This window comes from Psittacula echo, assembly GCF_963264785.1.
Source record: "Psittacula echo genome assembly, chromosome: 10".
Lineage (NCBI taxonomy): Eukaryota > Metazoa > Chordata > Aves > Psittaciformes > Psittacidae > Psittacula > Psittacula echo.
The window spans coordinates 22191997-22213727 of NC_137741.1; the positions used below are offsets into that span (position 1 = coordinate 22191997).

The following is a 21731-nucleotide window of genomic DNA, read 5'->3' on the forward strand; positions in this document are numbered from 1 at the left end:
CAACAGAGCGTGGCACGGGCCGAGGGCTCCCTGACAAAGCTGCCCGTGAATGCTCTTCATTAAAGCTGCTCAGCTGGCCCCGGAGCTTCTGTTCCCGATGAAAGCAGCACCTGCCAGCACCGAGGATCCCATTCTTCGCTAGCAGTTCAGCTGGTTCAGAAGGGAGCTGTGAGGCAGATGAACAATTTATGCCGAGTGGGATCCATGGCAAAGTCGCAGCTCCTTCAGTGAATACAAGCATCTTTGTAACAGTGCCCAGATGGTTCAGGAGCGAGTCCCATTCTTTTGAAAAGCGCCGTTGTTGTTCTGGGCTCTGCATCACGCCTCCCAACAACGTGCGGGCTCAGCCCACCCTCCCACGAGCTGCACAATCCAGTCCCCAGACAGGCAGCCCACACAGGCCAAGTCTCTGCCACCATTTTCCTCAGTGGAATAACGTCCTCTCCAGGATGTTGCCCGCTGTCCCTGCCCCACTGCTTCAGCACCACTGTCTGCAACAGCCTGTTCCCACTCTGTCGTTAGCATTAATTGCACATTGTGAGTAATTGCTTCTTTTATACCAAGATAACCAAGCCTCTGTGGTCCCTCCATAAGCAGGGTGGTGGTGGGGTGTGTTCTGATGGGCAGACCCAGAGCATCCAGCCCCCTGGGGTCCGGGGAAAGCCTCATCTCCTGTTACCCATCACAGAGACAATCCCTGGATTGTGTGGTCCCAAAGAAAAGCACCAGGATCCCAGCCCCTCCCACCACATGGCTCCCCATGGCGAGGATGGTGTGTCAGGGGTATGAGAGTCCAGAAAGTGGAACTGGGAAGAGGTTTGCTGGTGCAGGAGGGGATGCTGCCCCCTGAGATGGGGGCACTGGTGGGAAGGGAGCCTGTGCTGCCCAGGGAAAGGTGAGGAATGTGGCTTTGTAAACAGCCTTTCTGGCTGGGAAGGCAGGGAATGAGCAAGATCGGAGCAGATACAATACAGGGACGAGTCAGCTGCAGAGTTGGAGCCTAAGGCTGGGGCTCATGAAGGGAGGACAGGGGCTGCCAGAAGGGATGAACGTGGGTCTCCAGGCAAAGCCAAGAGGGCACAGCAGGGCCAGGGCCCCATGGTGCCACGGGTTAGACATGAGGCAGCGTAATGTGGACCTTGTTGTGTGTCTGACCGGGTATTTGTCAGCATGTGTGGAGCAGGGTGGTGATGGGAGCACTGCTGAACCCCTCAGTGGAGCAGGGTTGGCCATAGATGGAGTGAGACATCCAGGCAGGGCATGGCCAGAGCCAGAGGCAGAGCTCTGCAGTTCTGCTGGCTGTGCTCCCATCCACCCCTGGTCACTGCTGGCACCACCACCAGGTGTTTCACTTCTCCAGAGCAGCACCAGCTGCATCCCAGCGATGTGGTCACTTTTAGAGTCCATTTTATCTAATAACCAGGGATTTAAAAGTTCCCTTCTGAGCAAATGAGCACTAAGAAAGAAGCTTGTGCCCTGGGGACCAGCCTGGTGTTTGGGCTGGGATCAGGGGCTGTGGTAGCTGACTCCTGTGTGGGAATTCCAACCTATTGACCCCACTTTGTGTCGGGGGAGAGACCGAGGCACTTCCCCCACCAGCCCCGCTGCCCCCCCAACCCCGGTGCGGGGCAGCCCCTCTGCGGGCGCAGGCTGAGGGTGCGGGTGCGAGGGGGGATCTCCCGCAGCGGAGCCCCGCGGGGTGTCCCGGGGGAGCCCCGGTTCCTTCCCACCGGCGGGCGCAGCCCCTCGCAAGCAGCCCCCACACCCTCCCGCCCCTCCGCGCCAGCGAAGCCCCCTCCCTCCCGCCCGGGGCTGCCCGCGGAGGCGGCGGGGCCGCGCCGCCCGTGCCGCATTGGTTTGCGGCGGAGCCCGTCACCGCCGCGGCGCCGAGATTGGCCCCCCCGCAGGCCTGCCTCCTCCCGCCCGCCGAGCGCCGCGGCCCGGGCACGGGCACTGCGCTCCTCTCCGCGCTGCTCCGCGCCGCTCGGCCCGCAGCGGGGGCAGGGCAGGGCCGGACCGAGGCGGGCGCGGGGTGGGGGGGGCGGGCCCCGCCGCTCCGCACAGTTCCGCACCGCGCGGCGCCGGCAGCGGGGATGTGAGCGGAGGCTCCGCGGCAGCGCCCGCCGCCCGGCTCGGGAAGATGCTGAGCAGGTGGATGAGTGGCAGCAGCAGGAACCTGGACCGCGAGTACAACTGCACCGTGCGGCTGCTGGACGACAGCGAGTACACCTGCACCATCCAGGTCAGCGGCGGCGCGGGGAGGGACGGCTCCGCACAGGGGGGCTCCGGCGGACAAAGGGAGCGGAGCGGCGGGGGGGGGCCCGGTCCTGCCCCGCCGACGCGAACAAAGACAGCCCCCGCTCCCGCAGCCCCGCCGGTGATCGGAGCGTGGTTGAAGGAGCGGAGCTCCGGGGCTGAGCCCCCCAGAGCGGCGGTGTGCGGGGATGGCGCGGGGAGCCGCCCGCTGTCCCCGGAGAGCAGCGGAGCGGGGGCAGCCCCGGCGCGGTGCTCTCCCCCCTCCGCTGGCTGCTTGGGGGGGAAGAGGAGGAGGATGACTTCGGTGCGAAGTAAAGTGCCGCCGGGCAGGGATGCACCGGGGGTGCCCTGAGCTGGGGTGGGCGCTCCCCGGCCCCCGCCGCCCTCGGTAGCGCCTGGTTCCGCTCTAATGAGCGGCTGGGTTCCGTCACGGTGCAGAGCGGCGGGAACGGGGCCCATCGGCCGGGATCGGGAGCAGGACGGGGACCCGGGAACGCCTCCCGCTCGGTCGCTGCCGTTCGCTGCCGGGGTCCGTGGCTCGGCGCGCAGGACCCGTGGGGTGTGGGATTCCTATAAACCGGCAAACCGCGCTCCCCGTCTCCGCGGCAGTGACGGGGCCTCGGTGCCGGAGAAGAGCACCCGGGCTCCGGCCGGTCCCGGCGCTGCAGCCCCTGCGGGTATCGCCGCCGGTACCGGCTGCCTTCGTCCCGGCCCGTGGCAGCGGAGGGCCCAGGGCAGAGTTTCGGGCGAAGGCGACTCGCGTGGCATCGGCAGCAGCAGGTCCCGTCCCGTGTCCCCCCAGCCTCGCGGCCCCTCGTTGCATCCTGTCCCGCAGCTGCGGAGCGGTCGCACCGCTGCGGTAACACGCTCCAAGCGCCTGTGCCTGAGAACCGTGACCGGATGGTGCGTGGGGGCGGGGGACGGGACGGGACCGGCGTTTTTGCTTAAATAGCCCAAAATGGATAAATAAGGTTAATTTGGGCAAGTAACGATGGGGGGATGGCCAAAGCCGCGAGTCCCCCTTCTCCTCTCCTTGGTCTGTGAAGTGTGACCCGGTAGATACCTGTAACGGCGACCGGCCTTATTCTGCATGAGGAAAACTAATTAACCTCTCAGAGGCTGCTTTTGGTGCAAATTAAACAGAAACCCGTAATTTGGAAGGGAAAGTGTAGGCAATGCAGTTAAGAAAAATCTGGATTTTCTGTCCTTAATATAAATTTACCAAGGAGCTGTCGTCATTTTGCGTGTCTTTCTTTCTCTTTAAGAGAAAATACTACTTGAGCATGTATTTCAGTGCCTTATTTTATGTTCAGCACAGTAAACAGTGAATCCCGGTGTAAAGCATGCGTGGCCCAAGGTACAATGTACCACACTCACAAGCAAGGTTACCTCACTTAAATATTTGTTTTCTATTCCTGCCCTATAAGCCAAGTATTTATAGTCTGTGCAGAATTAAAGTGTACCGAGGAGGAATGGATAATGTGGTGGCAAGTGAGAAAAGCCGTCACGGCGCAGGCTGCGAGCGGTGAATGAGTTTTGAAGGTCATTCCCTCACGAGCGCAGATATTCCACGTCTTGCTGGGATCCGTCAGGTTTCCTCAGCCGGGCTCTTCCTACGCCTGTTGTGGCTAATTTATGTCTTTCTATTTTTACTTGCATATGGGGAAGCTGTCCTGGCCCCTGGTGTGGGGTGTGGGCTCAGCACCCTGCATCACAGTGCACACTGGAGCCAAGCTGCTCGCTGGGGTTTGTAATGTGTATTTTGGCTGCTGCACCTGTGGGCTTGTCCTGTTTGCCCCAGCAGTGCATGGGGATGTGGACGGGCTTCACATCCCCTGACATGTGGCAGGTCTGATGGGTCATCTGGCTTCTCCATTGATGGGGAAGAGAAAGGAGCTCTTGAGGCAGAGCTGCTTTGAAGAGGTTTTATTTCTGTTTCACATAATGGCACTGGTTAAACCTGTCAACAGAGTTAACCTCTGGCTGTGCTTGATAAAGGCGTGTGAGTAGGGGCTCAGTGCTGCTGGGTAACACCTGAATATTCCCTTTCTAACTAAAGCCTTTTTAACTGATTACCCCAAGTTTACTTTGGTGATATTCCCATGTTCCTTGTCTGGATGAATCCCCCTCTTTTGCCCTCATCATTTCACTCCCCAACAGCCCATCAAGCGGGAGGAGCATAGGGAGCTTGTCTATGGATCGGGCATGTTGGTGGGAAGGCAAAGCTGATGCAGGCAGTGAAATATCGGGCACTGTGGTTGGCACCCCCATACGTGGTTTTATCTTTGGGTTTTTTTGCTGGTTTAGGGAGGACAACATCCCAGCATCTACCCTTGCTGGGTTCCGAGGAATGGTCCAGGTGAACAGCGCTGCAGGTCTCAGCCTGGGACTCAGGGGCAACTGCTTGAACATGAAGCTGTTGGGCTTGCTTGACTCAGAAAAGCTGATATGTTAACAATGTGACATGCCACAGAGGCACTTCTTAAAGCAGTACAGGTGGTAGTTCGGTGCTGGGGACCCTGTTCCCACAGGTCCCACCTCTGTGGGGAGCAGCTTGGCTGGAAAAAGCACCTTCCCAAAGGTGTTTTGTTTCATCTCCAGGGCAAGGGGCTGGTCTGGCAGTGTAATAACTTTGTGTTTACCTCCATGTTCTCCGTGTTGCCAAACACAAGCTGGCTTTGAGAAGCGGCGATGCTCTCGGCTGATGCTCGGGGCTGATGCTCCGGCTGCGGCTTCGCTCTGACTGAGCTGCTTGTCTGAGGAAATGTTTGAAATTCTTTGCTGTGGTGTCAGTGGTGGTGGAAGAGGCTTGAAATAACAAATGATTTGCCCTTGCTGGATGCAGCAAGCGTTTTCCTGAAGGGACAGTTCTGTTTCAAACCCCAGCAGCACTACACGGACGTGGAGACGTGAGACAAACACAGAAATGTGGTTTCTTGGGTTCAGAATGTAAGAACTTTCTTGCATAATACGGTAAATAAATGAAAGCAAGCTCTTGACTGCGCTCTTGGGCAAACCCCACATTCCCACATGAAGCACAAAGTTCATTAGGAGACCTGACAGGATCATTAATAACAGGCCGTCAACAGAAAGGGGAGCCGTGGGTCTTGCAGTGCTGGGTACCGTGAAGGTTATTTGTTCATTATGTTTTCATCTTCCAAGAGTTTCCAATCCCTTTTCCCAGGAATCAGGTTAGCGGATCACTGCTCATGCCATGGGTCTCCTATCTGAAGGCCTGAGCCCGGGTGATGGGTTCTGTGCTGGAGGTTGCTCCCTGTTGCTGAGAGCACTGAATCCATGAGGCTTTGTGCTGGGAAGTTTCCCTGCTCCCAAAGCCTCCCTTCTGCAGCCTGAACCCAGGTGTGGGGCCAGGGGCTGATGCCAAGCCTGTTATCAGAAGCGTGGAGGAAGGTGGATTTTGGATCTGAGGCCACGGGTCCATGGGGCAGGAGGAGCTATTGGGGCATCACCTGGTCTTGTGGTCCAGCACTGGTGGGGCTCCAGCAAAGCCACTGCAGCGCCGTCAGTGTGATGTAGTAGTGAGGAGTCCATCAGCACTCTCTGGGCTGCGGGGTCTCACCCACAGCCTGCCGGTCCAGGGGCAGTGAGAACAATACGCCACATTTCCTCGCCTGCTTCCCTGTGGACTATTCAAATGGGTTTGTTTATGTGTATTTGCAGCAGACTCCTATTGCTCTTGTTACATCTCTGTGGAGCTGCGCGCTGTCAGGGCAGCATCCTTCCGTCCCTGCTCCAGCATTTACCTATGTACGGTTGGGAACACAAACTGCCTGCAAGGCACAGGAAGACAAAGCAACAAAGCTGACAGCTTCTTGGGTTTCACCTCCTTTTCCCCTTTAAATTCAGTTCCAAGTATATAATTTTAAATACGAAGGACACAGAAGACAGCGAAGGAAAGCATCCACTAAATGTCCACTGAAAAACTAGTGACATATTTACTCTCATTTTAATGGGAGGCGGAAACACAAGTTGTTATGGAGACCCACTGAAAAGGATTCTAGTGCTGCTATTTCAGCTGAAATATCTATTTTCCGTTAACCTTTCTTACGTGTTTGACAATGTTACCTGCTGTGAAACTGCCAGCTATCCCCCTGTCAACAGCCAGCTTCCTGAAGGAACTACTTTGCTTATCGCTTTCCCATCTTGTAAGGTGCTGAAGACAAATACAGGTGTACACCCAGACAGACCTGCCGCTGAAAGAAGAAATTTTCTGCTTCTGCCATGTAAAAATGAGGTAACGCACAGGAGGAGGAGGCTTTTTTAAGGTCTCTGGGGGATACTGGAACTGCCTTGAGCAGCCCACTTACTTTTCATTCCGACGGAGCTCGGGAGATGGTGGATGCAGTTGTGACAACTGTGGCCATGTTCTGGCAAAGCCAAGCCTCTTATGATGGTTTGGTTTGCCCTGTGCAAGCCTAGAGGCACCAAAAGCGTCTGTGGTCCCTCTCTGTGGGTGCATCTGGCGGATCTGTTTTCAGGGCTCAGGGCAGGTCAGGAGATGGTTTTTCTCCTCCATCATCCCCATGGGGTGTTGTCATTCAGGGATTTGTATGTGCATGGAATTACAGCTCATAACCCAGCCCCTGCCAACCTGAGCATCTCGGGCAAAAACATGGTTTTAAGCCTCACACTCAAATTCTGCATCTCCCCAACCACCACCACCCGCCTCCTATTCCAAGGAGCCAGTCTCTCATTTTGTGTGTGGTGGGACATTGACAAGGAGCTTTTGCAGTTGAAGGTAGCTGTTAAATATCCACTACAGCGGTTTCACTGCTAGACAGGAGGGTAAGTGCTGCCTTTTGCGTTCAGGAGCACTTGGAAAGGAGAGGAACGGTGCCGAGGTCTGAAGTCGCTGCAGCTCACCCCCAGTCCGCTGGCGGTGGGTGGGTATGTGACAGTCACGTGGGATCTTTCCTCCCCTTGCTCCGTGGCACAGATTTTACAATGATCTGATTTTCCAGGAATTTACCAGGGGAGACGTGCTGGGATACTGCTGTTTCTAAAGGAACCTGCGGGACTGGGGGCTGGTGGGGCAGTTTTCCTGCACATGGGGCAGATGTTGTCATGTCTGTTGTATAATTCTGGCTGAGACTGAACTCAAGATCTGCAAAAATGCCTGATTTTTTTTTTGCCTGGCAAGAGCCAGTGTAGAGGGAATGGTGTGAACTGGGCTTCAGGTGCAGAACAGCTTGATTTTCTAGGGAAAACCAGGATTTCTGTAACTGCCGGCGATGGATCTGGCGCAGTCCTGGGGAGCACTTGGCACTTTGTCCATCCTGTATCATCATTTTAAAGATACAGACCGTACCATGCCCTTAACTGCACTTTGGCTATGACCATGCATGTAGATTGCCCTCGCTTGGTAAGCACTGTCCCCGTGTGCAGAGGTGCTTTGACAGCTGACATCTCCTGAGGAATCCAGTTTGCTCTGTGCACACACAAAATGCAAGATGCCATCGGGCATCTTCTGCCTTGTCATGTGTAGGGTGAAATGCAGTAAGGTCTTATTTTGCTTGATGAAGTCAGCAGCTGTCTCTCCAGATACACGTCAGAGACTCACAGAATGGATTGGCTTGGAAGGGACCTTAAAGATCATCTAGTTCCAACAGCAAGATGGTGCCAGCTTTACAGAATCCCTTTGTAAAGCAGAGCCCTGTTTTAAGCCCCGGGATCTTTTAGCTGCACTGAAGATCAACTCTGTGCTTCCATTACTGGATGTTCACGGTTCTGCTTATGGAAACTGGGGGGGGTTGTTCTCCTGAAGTGTTCAGTCTTTGGTCCTGACCGGGAAAGTTGATGTAAACCAAATTGGTCCTCTGCAGGCAAGGAACAGACAGAAAAACCTGCCTGGGTTTGGAGGGTGCACTCCCATTGTGCGGAGGCGCAGGTTAGGAAACCCATCCCGAAGAGGCCCGAGCACTGCAGAGCTCAGGGCCATGCTCTGGCTGTGCCACCAGGATTTGAACATCCTAACGGTAACCCATTTTCTTTAGATGTTTAGAGCTGGAGCCTCCCCCTGCTCCCGGCCGGGCTGTGGTCCCGCCGGAGCTGAGCACACGCCAAGACCCATTTTCTTTCCCTGGGAGAGGCAGTTCTCTGCATCCAGCATCTCATTGGAAATTCAAGGTTTGCACAGATCTCAGTCTTTCTTCGCTGGCAGTGAAGAAGGAAGCACTGGACTCTGGAGCATGGAGGAGAGCTCGTGCTGCTCGGGAGCTGCGGGAAGGAGGGAAATCAGGCAGGTCAGCACTCGCCAGGCACCGGTGTCGCGCCAGATTCATGAGGCATTTTAATAGGTGATAATGAACAAAAGCTCTGTGGCATTGGGAGACCTCCGTTAGTTAATGCTGAGTGTCAAAACGTGATCAATGCTGCAGCTGGAAATAGACTATTTTGGCTGCATAATGTCTGTAACCAACAGCTTTAATTATAGTGGCATATCTGTCATATCAGTGAGGCTTTTCTATTTCTCAGAGGATTTATAGCAGGGCTGTTTCAGATCACATTGGCTTTTAGCTAGGCACATAAGCTGGGATCCCAAAGGAAATATCCATCTCGTTGCCTATATGGAATTTTTCTTTAATAAAAAGAAAGCAAAAATTGATATAGCCATTCTGGAGCCAGAGAGAGAGCTCAGGAGCATGGATTAGGGACTTTATAAAGGTTGTGACTATACACTTAGCTCATCGGATGGACGGTATATTGGGACTGGGGAGAAAAGCTGAAATCCAATACAGTTACATTTGAAAACTAGACAATAAACATGCTGAGCAGGTACTTCCCATGATCGATTTAACTCTCATTAGAGGTGCACTATGTAGCCTGCTGACGAATATTTCTGGCTTGCAAACAACAATGGCTTTCCAAAGGAAATGTAAAGAGAACAGAACGTCTTTGGGATCTGAAGGCCTGGAGCTCCTGGGGCCATTGGAAGTGGAGAAGGGAAGGTGGTAGCAAGCACAACAGCAGAGGGCTGGGGTGAGAGATGCTGGTGAGAGGATCAAGGCAGTGGGGGTGCAATGGATGTTGGAGTGTTCCCCGCCGTGCCAGGCCCTCCTCCTCCACCCATACAGGGATCCTGTGGGACAGCTTTTGGAGCCCAGCATCATCGCCTGCCCTTGTGCTGGTACTATTGGATCTCCCTCCAAAGGCAACTCTCTAGGACCAAACTTCTGCCTAAATCCCAGCCTGGTTTGTGTTGAAGGGGGCCTTAAAGCTCATCCAGCTCCAACCCCTGCCATGGGCAGGGACACCTTCCACTGGAGCAGCTTGCTCCAAGCCCCTGTGTCCAACCTGGCCTTGTTGCTGGGCTGTCTTTCAGTATGAACGTCCTTCTCCTGATCCAAGATGGACTTTTCTGTCTTCTGGTCCAGGTCCTTGTCACTACTGTCATGCTTTTCTTCCACATGAGTGGGAGCTTGCTTGCTCTTAGCAGTTCTTTGGTGCTGGTTGGTTACAGTGTCCCTCAGCTTCACATCTGGGCTTTGTTCTAGGCATAAGTGCTAATGCAAAATTAATCCCGACTGATTATGGTGCCTTAAATAACAATGACAGCGATTTCCGTCCGCCCTGAGGGGATGCTTCCCACTGTCAGCCCCTGCAAAGTCGTGTGTCCTACCCCCCCCCCCAGTGAAATAAACTCACAGCTAACAGGGCTTGGGGGACAGAAATCAGGCTGAGGCTTTCCTTAGTAACCCCCAGTACTGGAGAGCGCTCCCATTTCTGTAGGACTCTTTAATTAACGTGGCATTTTGTTTCGAGGATGCCATTGAGTGGGACAGGGAATGATGTCTGAGGCATTTTGAGCTGGTTTGGTTGCAGATGCTGTGTCCTTCCAACCAGCTCTGCTGGGCTTTTCCAGAGGTGTTGTTCAGACATGGTTAATCTCTGTGCCCATGAGCTGATGCTGATGAGCCCTGTCACATCCTGGCAGTGTCCTGGGGCTGCCGGGGGGAAGCACTGGAAGCTGTGGGTTCAGCAGGGTCCTGATCCACCTCCTGAGCTGCAAACCCAGAATAACAGCTCGTCCTTGCACCATCCAGGTTCCTCTGAGGACACGTTGGTGAGAGACTGGATGCAGGGAGTGCATGGAGAGGGGCATGGCCTTGGCTTGGCAGGGTGCTTGGATTCATGGGTTTGCCAGGGCCGGTGCCATGAGCAGAGAGGACGATTTCACTGTACAGGGTTGATGTTGCTTTACACCACAGGTTGCACACAGAGGAGCAGCAGAGCAGCCTGCAGCAGAGCTCTGCTTGTCCCAGCACAGGGACCCATTGTATCTTCAACCCCTCAGCTCCCACCATGCCCGCCCGCTGCCCCATGGCCCTCACAACTGCACTATTTCTGAGGAGGAGGTGATCCATTCTTGGGTACAGGGAAGTACAAACCCCAGCAGCAGTGAGCAGGTCCCCATGAGGGATAACTGCAAGGGGGCAGCAGTGCCCAAGCATCACTGGCATTGGTGACAGTGCGGGGATGGAGCAGGACACGACTCCAGCCTGGGGCAGGGCTTGTGCCCCGGGGAGCCCCACCACGGGAAGGCTTCTCAGATGGGGCTGCAACTCAGCTGCGGTTCCTGCATCGCTGGGTGAAGAGGGTTTTGCCAGGGGAGTGCATTAACAAAGCAGAGAGTGAGCAATTCAATCTCGCGCACTTGAGAAAGGCATTTGCAGCTCCCTCTGGTTTTCTGCTCACCCCCTGGAAGGGAGCAGGAGAAGATGTGTTCTCTGAGCTTCATCTCTGTGGTGTTTCCTCATGCGCCCCTGGATGTGGGAAGGCACCGTGACCCGAGGTGGGACCGCACTGGGGGCTCCTGCATCCCAGCAGAGCCAGTGCCTGGCACAGGCAGCTGGGAAGGCCTGTGATGGGAGCTGGGATCCATGGCTGGTTCTCGTTACAGCTAGTGGAGCTCTGCTTGGCTTAAATTCCGAGTCAAAGTTCAGATTCCCCAGGATGGCTGTGAATGTTGAGCCCTAGGTCTATAGAATGGGCTGCTTTTCCCAGTGCTCAGATGCAGCAGCCAAAAAGCTTCCTCGAGTATGAGGGCGCTGGTGTTTCCTTTGCTGAGCCAGCACCAGTGCTGGATCTTAACTGAAATTATGGGCTGTTCTTTTAACCAGTCCTCTTAACACAGGATTTCCCATTCCCTTCACATGTCTGCTTCACCCCTGCGGAGAATTGCCATCTTCAGCTGGTAGTGGCTTGGTGGTTGTGGCGAGATAAATGCTTGGATGAGGAGGTGAGATGAGCTGGGCTGCAGTTTTACATCCCGTGCAGTGTCCAGGAGATGGGATAAGAGTAAGAGGCAGCCCAGAATGGCTCAGCGTTGGCTTCTACATGGCCTTGGGAAGCCATAAATCATCCTGGAAGCAGTGACTGCACGGTGACCCCATGGACACCGCCTGATTGTCTGAATTTGCTTTGTTCCATGGATCTCACCACAGGAAGGAGAAAAGCCAACGCCTTGGTGCAGCTGGTGGGGCTGGGATTGCCATGGGAACAGAGGATCAGGGATGCTGGTGAGCAGGGAACCAGCATTGTCTGGGAGATGTCCTCATCCCCACTCCCCTGCCCCTGCTTCAGGGACATCGTGCTCGAGCTCCACATCCAGCCTCAGGATGTGACAACACAAAGCTGGAACCCACTGCGGTTAGTACAGATCCAGCCTTGTCACAACTGCTGGTCTATGGGGACTTCTCCAAGGGGCTCCTTGTGTCTGCCACCACAGGCCTTGGCATCAGTGATGGAGAGAGGACTGTGGCCTTCACCCTGATGGATGCCCTGGAATGCCCACATCATGCTGGCAGTGCTGAAATGTCAATGCAGATCCCATTCCTGGTACTTCTTCAGTGCCTGGGCAAAGGAAATACGGTGCCATTTTGCTGGTGTGTTCTTCGAAGTGAGCAAGCTGGCATGGAATAACACAAGGAGCGAGCAGGAGAGGGTGAGCGCTGATGGCAGGCTGGCTTTTAGGTACCTTTGGGAACATGAAATCCTCTGATAAACTGCAGGAGCCAGAAGAGACTGTTCTGAGTATGCTTGATTCTTCTCTAAACACTAGTTATCCTGGCCTCTAATCAGGGTGTCAGACACGGTGAGAGCACGAGGGTAAAAATATGATGCTTTTGCCTGGATGGCATCCACTGCCGAGGGAAGGGCTGAGAGGGCCAGTGGAGCTCGGTACAAGGTTAGCAACAGATTCACTCAAGCCCTTAAAACATTTATGGTGTTGTAATCTACACACATCTTAAGCATATCTGACATCATCCTACACTGCTCTTGTATCTGTCATTACTTATGGAGAGGCTCCAGAGAGCATCACTGTACGGCTGGTAGGAGGTAGCTGCAGGTAGCCAAGCATTGCGTGTGTGTTTTTATAGCTGAGATTTAGGAAGGAGTCATAAAGTCTGTTCCTAGAGAGCTCTTGATAGAGAGGAGGGGCCTTGTGCAGCACTTGCAAAGGTGCCTGAGTGCCCGTGCGGTTGATGGGGCTGGGATGCAGATTTAATGGCTTTAACCTGCCAGAGGGGAGACTGAGCTGAGCTCTTAGGCAGAAGCTCTTCCCTGTGAGGGTGCTGAGGCGCTGGCACAGGGTGCCCAGAGAAGCTGTGGCTGCCCCATCCCTGGCAGTGTTCAAGGCCAGGTTGGACACAGGGGCTTGGAGCAAGCTGCTCCAGTGGAAGGGGTCCCTGCCCATGGCAGGGGCTGGAGCTGGAGGAGCTTTGCGGTCCCTTCCAGCACAAACCAGGCTGCAGTTCTATGGTACGCGCTGGCACTGCGGGGCAAAGGGGGTCCTGGCTGTGGGGCTTTTCCGTGCACACGCGGCCGCCCCGCGCACGGTCCCTGCCCACGGCCACCCGCGGGAGGTGAAGCAGCCCCGGGAGATGTCTCGGATGTGTCACAGGGGCGCTGCGGGAGCCGTCACCGCGCTGCCAGCGCCGGCGAGAGGCTGAGGCATCGCAGCAGCCGCGCTGGGGGAGCTGCGCAGCGACCGGCACAGCCGGGAGGGTTTGGGCTCCTCTGGAGCCTCCAAGCCCAGCCCAACGGGATGGGTTGTCTGTTCTGCTGGGCGAGCACGGCTGCAGGGCAGCACTGCCCCCCCCTCCTCCCTCCCTCCTTGCTCCATCCTCTCTCCATCCTCACTCTCTCCATCACTCTTTCCCTCCTCTCTCGCTGGTTTTTGGCTGTGTCCTGTGCCGAGAAAGGCATCTCCTGCCCCTGTAGTGGGAAACTCTGCTAAGGGTCAGGACATGCGGCACTGGTTTGGTGAGCTAGGCTGGGCATCCTGCAGGCATTGGGCTGTGGGTTCCTGGTGCATGGATGGGGGTGTCACCAGCACCTGCATGTGGTCCTTGAGGCCCCTCTGGGTGAAGGTTCCTTGGAAATGAAGATTATTCTGCAGGAGACTTGAAAAGTCATCATCAGTGGCAGCATCAATGCCTCCTCCCCCTCCACCCTGGCACAGGGGCGCTTTTTGTCATTTAAAAGCTGTGTGTATGGTTTTGCCTAATTTAAAGGATAGCCCAGAGAAATCCCTCCTCTGTCAGGTTCCATCAGGCATACTCCAGCATCTTCCCTTTTCCTCTGCACTACATCTCCCCCATTGCTCTCCTCGTTTCTCCCCCTTCCATTGTGCATGAGTTGCTGTAGGCAAGCGCTCCTTGAGACCCCGTCTGGCTGCTTGGCTCCATGCATGCAGTGGTGTTTCCCATGGCACTGTGGATGCACAAACCCACTGGGATCTGGGAGGTGGAGTGGGAAAAGCAGAAGCCTGTTTCTCATCGTGTCCTGTGGCTCATTGGCTTTGCAAGCGTTTCACCTCCTGGGCTTTCTCTTGACCCAGAAATGTTTCTGCCTGCCTGCAGTTGTCTGTGGTGACCACGGGCTGCAGTGTGCTGAGAGGCTGAGGAGAACAATGAGAGGGTTTTATGCTTCTCATGGTCTCCATGGGAATGAGACGCTTTTGGTTTTGGGAAGACCATTCCCATGGCCCTGGGCAGCCTCATCTGCCCCATTCGGGTCTGTGGTGGGTGGTGGGGTGGCCACCACGGTTGCCACTCAGTTCAGCTGGTGGCTGCCAGGAAGGCAGGACTGGTCCATTTCCCTCTCTGGGTCCCACAGACTCCCATGATCTTTGTTTGCATTTATCCCTGCAGGACACAGGGCTGCTCTGATGGGATAAGTGACTCCAGGGCACTGCCACTGCAGACAGGGGACATTTGGCTTCAACCAGCCCTGAACAGAAGATGTGACATCCAGCCAGGGTGGCCCTGGGACCTTGAAGACATGGCAGAAGAGCCAGAGACCGAGCAGGAGTTGGGGTGGGATGCAGAGGATGGTCAGGAGCTGGGGTGGGATGCAGAGAGCACAGTTGGCAGCCATGGACCCTGCCCAGGTCTGCTGTCATCTCCTTTCCCTCCAAAGGGACAGGAACTTCTTTGTAGCCCAAAACAGGGCAGCCTTAACAAGCCGGTTGCCTTCCTGCTCCAGGGATAATTCTTGTCAATCTGCCACTTCTTACTCTGATGGGCTAAAAATAGCGCATTATTTCCAGGCAGTAATTGCACATCCTGTAGTTGTAATGAGTTCTTAAGGTAATTACCTTTTAGTGGGAAAGAGCTGAAGATAGGGTGTGTTCGGCTGATAAAAGAGAGGTTGCTCAAGAAGCAACTGGTTCTGTGCTCACATTGAAGGGCAGCTGTCTCAGGGCTGGGGAGAGCGTCTGCGGGGAGATAAGATGTGGCACATCAGCCCTTCCCTAATGCTGGAATAGGCAGTAGCATCCTTGCAGTGCTTGTTATGGAGGGTACATGGGGGGTGAGTGGGGGGGTGGGGAGGTGGCAGGAATCAGCTGTCCACGTGGACACCTGCAGCTTCCCATCTATAAAATAATGTTTAATGTATTTAATCTCTTCAAAGCCATATTTAAAAGTGCTTTTGCACAGCTAGGGGTGATCTTAACAGGAATTAGGGTATGGATTGAGAAAGTATAACATGCCAGCCGCTACCAAGCATTGCCCTACAAAGGGTTACCCTGAAAGCCCCCACTTCCCCCTGCATCCTGCGAAGCCTCTCCCCCATCAGGATGGACCCACCTTCCCTGCTGAGGGTTTCTGATCCCTCAGTCAATAAATAATCTCTCGTAGTCCTGCTTTGCCTCCCAGCTCTGTAAATCAATTACTGTGTTGTATAGGATCTAGTGCTTGTAGGAGATAGGTAAATTACACCTACCGCTGTTACATCTTTGTCACTAATTTGATAGGATATTAAGAATACAAACCATTTGGAGGGTTTTTGTCTGGATCAATTTCCGTTCTGTGAGGCAGAGGTGCTGATCTTACAGTGCAGCACCTTTCCCAGGTCTGTGTAATCCTGGGGCTTTTCTTTATCGACATCCCCAGTGTATTCCCACAATTACAGCCAGATTTATGGAGCTGCAGTTTCGCTCCTGCCTGGTGATGCTGGGCACGAGCTGAACCTCGCCAGATTCAGGTCTCTGCAGCCGCCCCAGGAACGCGAGCACTCTGCTACAGGCGAAGAGCTTGTAAAGCCATAACTCCTGCTTTATGGAGACAGCATTTCCTCTTACCTCTGTCTCTTCCAAGCATGGCCATAGCCAGTGAAGTGCTCATATAAACCACCCGTCTCCTGCCAGCATCAGCAAGGTCTGGGGCTGCGGGTTAGAGCTTTCTATCAGACATCGGAGAATCTGGATGGGACACGGGATTTTGCCTCGTGTGCTGCTCGTGTTGCCAGCCCGTGCTAACGCCAGCAGTGGGGTTCTGCAGTCCTGTTGGGTTGTGTCTTGTTTTGCACAACCTTCTTTAAAATAAAAGCCGCTATCCTAAATGAGATTTAACAGCCACGTCGCAACCGCTGCGCGTTGGGAAGGAGCTGTCAGAGGGGATCGAGCGCTTCCCTTGACGTGCCTTTGCCGCTGTGCGCTCTGAGGACAAACTCCGGCTGCTTATGCAATCCCTGTGGAGCAGGGACAGAACCTGGCCCAGCCCTCGGAAGCGGCTCCCTGTGCAGCAAGGACAGTGATGGCTGCTGTCAGACGGACTGACGGCCAAGGTGATGGGCAAAGCCACGGTGATGGGCAGCGTTTCATGACATCCCCTGGGCAGGAGGCTGGGATGTGGCTGATGCCTTTGCCCAGCTCCATCCCAGATGCCCCTGGCCCCAGTGTGGGGTTGGTGGGACATGGGCACAAACCCACAGCAGGAGGATGAGGAGTTGTCCTGAGGCTGCTGCAGATCTGGGGTCTGAACTGCCATGGTTGTGAGAGAAATGGCTGTGGGGCCTTTGTGCAATTAGAGCAACTGCTCTGGAATATAAATATCATTGCTTTAATAGAGCCAGGGTGATCTGTTGTTTGCAGATAACAGCTACAGCATGGCACTGACATAAACAGAGCATGAAGTTAACAGTAATCATAGTCCTTGCTGCTAGGAGTATGTGGCAGTGGTGTGTACGTGTTCCAGAGTGCGGGGTTACAAGCCAAGGCATGAAATCCATCTATTAATCGGTTAATGCTGTGTTTCATCACCTTGGCTGGTGCAGGACATTCGCTGTAATTAATGCTAATGAACATGTCTGTTGGAGGATGCTGTGGGAAGCTCTTCCTGCTGTGTAGTTTCTTCCTGTATTATGGTTTTGATTTAGAGCAGACCCCAGAAGCACACCCTGCCCGTCCCTGTGCTGTGCAGGGCACCGGGGCTGGTGTCAATCCAGGGCTCCATGTCCCTTGGGCTGGGGGAGCTGCTGGGGAATTGCCTCCTGCTTCCTTGGTGGGATCATCTCTGCCATCAGCAAAGCAGAGCAGAGCCCTCCATCACCCTGCACGTCCTGGGGAGTGCAGGACCTGCTGCCTGCATTAGGAAATTGTAGCCAGGAGCTGCTCTGCAGAGGTGGTTTATTGCTTCCTCCCTTCCCACCTTATCTAAAGTGGCTTTCTGCTGGCTTGCTTCACACCAAGGTCTAGGCACTTTGCTCTAGTATTGGCTATGCTGAGCACTGCTGGGAGCAGAGAGGTCCCAGGGGCTGTGGATGCTGTGCCCTGATGTTGGGCTGGTGCCTGGACCCTGTTGTGCTGCAGGAGCTCCCCAGGAACCTGGCCCCTTGAGCTCCCATGTGCCCCAGCCCCACCCTGGGTCTGTGCCAGCCCCTCTGCATGGGCCTCAGGTTGATCACAGAATCATGGAATGGTTTGGGTTGGAAGGGACCTTGGAGCTCATCCAGTTCTATCATCTTTTGGTGATTACTGGCCAGTGGGTTTTTGATTCAGGCTGGGCTTGGAGCAGGTGGGGGGAGGATTTATGTTCATTACAAAGGCATTTGCTGTTCCTCCACATCCCCTGATCTCTTCCCTCCAAAGCCCCACCACTCCCAGGCTGTGTGGGCAATGCCTGCATTCCTGCTGGGCACAGTGTGGCTGCTCCCATTCCACCCTGCGCTAAGCTGGGAGCACTGGGAGGGACAGGTGACTGCTTCTCCCCTTGGTGGGTGTTCCCTGTCCTCCACCACCATTTATTTGCATTTACAGCCTCTGTGCACACCCAGGGATGCTGCGAAGGACGGGGTTTATCCATGGCTGGCTAAGCAGCAGTGCCCTGGGCATGCTGAGTGTGCCTTGGCACCCTGCTGAAACCTGGAGGTGTTCCTAAAGCTGGTTTAGATACGTGCATCTTCACAGAGGCTTTGCATTAAATCTCTGCCAGTCCAGAGCCTCTATTTCCTTTGCTAAACTACAGGAACCTCAGTGATAGATATGGAGCAGTGGCTCTCGGAGAGAGCAACGGCTGAAAATGTGTTTCTGTATCAGCCCCATACAAGACTTGCTGCAGCGAAAGGTGCTGCCCTGATTGCAGGGGGAGGTAGATGACAATTCTTACAAGGGCCAAAGCTCGCCTTCCGCTGCCACTCCCTGTACTCCTGACATGCCATCAGCGCTGACCCTGCAGCGCCTTCATTTCTTCAGCAGCTCCGAGCGACAGGATTGTTCCCCTCTGTCTATTTACCCATCTATTTCTGCAGAGTAAGGACCTAATTGAGCGAGTAATGCACGGGCTGATGCTGGGCACAGCACTTTGTATGGCGGGGAAGGCTCTTCATGCAGAGCCATTTGTGGTGAGCCCAGGCAGGGCGCTCAGTCACCGGTGGTGGCCCCGGGCCCTACTTGAGGTGAGTGTGGGTCACAGCATCGGTCCCTGGCACCTTCAGAGCCAGCCCAGCAAAGAGCCTGGCACAAACACCCCTCCCAAAGGGGAGCTGGGAATGGATCCGTACCTTCCAGGTGTAACCGAGGTGGTCTTTCTGCTCCAGGAGGTTATGAGGAGAATCTGGGGAGATGGGATTTGTAATAAGACCCACACAGGGATGGACGCCAAGGAGGAGCTGGGAGCTGGTGGGGCCAAGGGCTGTTTTTCTAAGTGCTGCTGTGGGACTGAGGTATCCTATGGGATGCGGGCACATCCACCAGCCCCTCCCTGAGGTCAGGGATGAGGAACCTTCTTACCTTTATTCCTCTGTCCCATATGTGTGTGCATGTAAATGCACAATGGTCTGACACTCTTCAGTGCTTCTTGTAGCGCAAATAACACATCAGAGATGGAAAATGTGATCAGAATGTTTATTCTGGATCAAATTAGTGCAACTTGCATGGATCTCCCCAGCCTGTATGAGCAGTCTGGAGGTGTATTGTCATCCTGCTTCCCGCGGGTTCCACAAAACATTCCTTTCCTGGAGCAGAGACACTCTAATCATATGTGAAACCTGCTCTGATGGGGATAAGTGGAACAGACAGGCAGAACCTTCCTTACATTAAACTCGAGTTGCACAGTCTTGCACACACTCTGTGCTGGATGGGGGCTGTCTGCAGACATGATACCCTGGTTTTACATGCTCTTGGGATGCCTGGCTGCACTTCAGAGACAGCACAGCTCCATTGCTTTCTGAAAATTAGGAGGCTGAACTGCTGGGAGAAGCTTCCCTTGGTTTTCTTTCATAGTGGCCATTAAAAGGAAATACATCCCTTTGTCCAGATGGGGTTTCTGTTCCAATCTGATCGTTCCGTTTTCAGTGCAGCTCATTTGGCCAGGTTTTTTAAGGGCATGTCTGAGGCTGTCAAGTCCAGGAGTTGACCCATCACAGTGCTGATAACGCCTTGGATGTCCCTGTGGAACTGCAGCCAGGCTGTGCTGAGTTCTGTCTGACACAATCCCAGACTGGTTTGGGTTGGAAGGGACCTCAAAGCTCCTCCAGCTCCAACCCCTGCCACGGGCAGGGACGCCTTCCACTGGAGCAGCTTGCTCCAAGCCCCTGTGTCCAACCTGGCCTTGAGCACTGCCAGGGATGGGGCAGCCACAGCTTCTCTGGGCACCCTGTGCCAGCGCCTCAGCACCCTCACAGGGAAGAGCTTCTGCCTAAGAGCTCAGCTCAGTCTCCCCTGTTCTGGCAGGTTAAAGCCATTCCCCTTGGCCTGTCTTTCATGTCCTTGGTAACCTGCACCCCACTGAAAGGCATGGGCCAGGCTGAGCATCGGGATGGAGATGGGAATCCCCTGGCCCAGGGGCTCTCACTGATGCTGGCTCCTTTGAAGCCTTTGCCTGGGGTCCAGGACTGCTGCTGCTGCAGGGAACACTCACTTCCTGGTTTGCTTCTGAGGGAATATAAGGAGTTGCGCACCACAATAAGCTCTGGAGCTCTCCATCACCAGCAGCAGCTCAAGTCATTAAGCCTGAAATAGTTTTAATTGGATCCAGAATCCACAAGAGAGGGTTTTCTGCCATTGTGGAGCTGGACTGGTTTCTGCAATATAGTGCCAACCTTCTGGGCGCAGGAGAGGAGAGAGTTACTGGGCCTGCGTTCAGCACCAAGCTGGGTTTAAAGATGCAGAGGTAAATATGTTGCTTCCTTCAGGGTGGATAAGCACGACTTGAGGAGCTCCAAGTTGTTGATCTAAGTTCTGCAAAGGAATTCTCTTGTTTATTGCGGAGGCAGCCCCTTGATACCCTGTCCCCGGGGGACAAAGGTGTGTGTCTGGGATGAGATGTACCCACACCTCTGCAGGGGGGGTTTGGGTGTGTGCAGAAAGGGTACACTATTAATTAGTCATTTTGTGTGTCCCATTTAAAACTGAGACTTTGGAGTGCTCAGGAACCCTCAGCCTCAGACAGGCCTTGCAGTTCACGTGTCTCTGGAGTGCGTGGACACCATAGAACGAGTCAGGCATTAATCAAACAGATGCTTCAGTGCCAGAATTGCACAGAACGGTGGGATAAAAAGTGCATACTAAAAATTCCATCTCAACGGAGTGGCCTGAGGACCTTTGCAGCCCCATGTGCTGCAGCTCCTGCTCCGGTGCCCCCTGCAGAAGCAGAGCCTGGAATGTCCCCCTGATGCTGCAGCTCACATGGGCTTCGATTCGGGATTCGGTGGCTCCTTGGGTCTGATCCGCACAATCAGGTTCCCGTTTGGAGCTTCCAGTCAATGGCAGGCCCACAGCTGCAAACACTGGAGCGCGTCCATGGGCTGCTCTTGTGGCCTGGGGCATCGTGTGCTGGTGGCTCCCAGGGCTCACTTCCCTGAAGTGCCTGGGACACCGCTGTGGTACGGATGGGGTCAGCTCTTCCCCGGGTGTCTGCATCCCTGCTGATAAGCAGCGAGGGGACTTCAAAGCTGGAATTACAGGGAGAGCTCCATCTGATCTTTCCCGTTGCCGCTGAGCACAGAACCTGAGTGCTGGGTCAGTGGTGCCAGGCAGTGCCCAACATGGCTTTGGGGTAGTCACTGAAACACACTTAAAAGTGCACTGACTGGGGAATGTCAGGGCATATTTCTTGTGTTAAACTGCAGTTTATGGGGCACCTGATGGGAAACACCTCAGGGCAAAAGCTGCTGCTGTCAGCACAGCTCTGAGCTGAGCACCCAGGAGGATGCTGCAGCTCCTTAGTGGGATTAAAATGGGAAATGGGGGTTCTTCTGGTCATGGTCACAATGGGGCTGTAGATGGTTTTGCTTCCTGCCACAGAAGCAACCAGGGGATGCTTTAAAATGTACACAGGGAAGTCCCAGAGATTTAACTGTGTTTGAGGAGGACTCTGGTGTACAAACAGCACTTGGTATTTGCACAGTGGTCCTTGTTGCAGTCAGGTGGTGTTTGCACAGTGACACTAAACTAACCCAGGGAAGGGCATGGCCAAACCTCCTGGAAGGTTAAAACCTCAGATGCTCTGGACCCTGCACAGGGAGGTGTGTGGGACAGGGTGGGAGTGAGGAGCAATTGTGCTTTGGCTGCCCCATCCCTGGCAGTGTTCAAGGCCAGGTTGGACACAGGGGCTTGGAGCAAGCTGCTCCAGTGGAAGGGGTCCCTGCCCGTGGCAGGGGTTGGAGCTGGAGGAGCTTTAAGGTCCCTTCCAACCCGAACCAGGCTGGGATTCTGTGATTGCATGGAG

General features: G+C 54.7%; 1 protein-coding gene across 2 annotated transcripts in view; it reads left to right on the forward strand.

The window, feature by feature from the left end:
* Window positions 1–2140: 2140 nt before the first annotated feature.
* Window positions 2141–21731, forward strand: part of FRMD5 (FERM domain containing 5) — a gene marked incomplete at both ends in the record, with an annotated part of 64683 nt that continues 45092 nt past the window's right edge. For both annotated transcript variants that reach the window (XM_080626044.1, XM_080626045.1), the window contains one exon: window positions 2141–2242. In XM_080626044.1, the coding sequence (XP_080482170.1) occupies window positions 2141–2242 (102 nt within the window). The remainder of the gene's footprint in view (window positions 2243–21731) is intronic.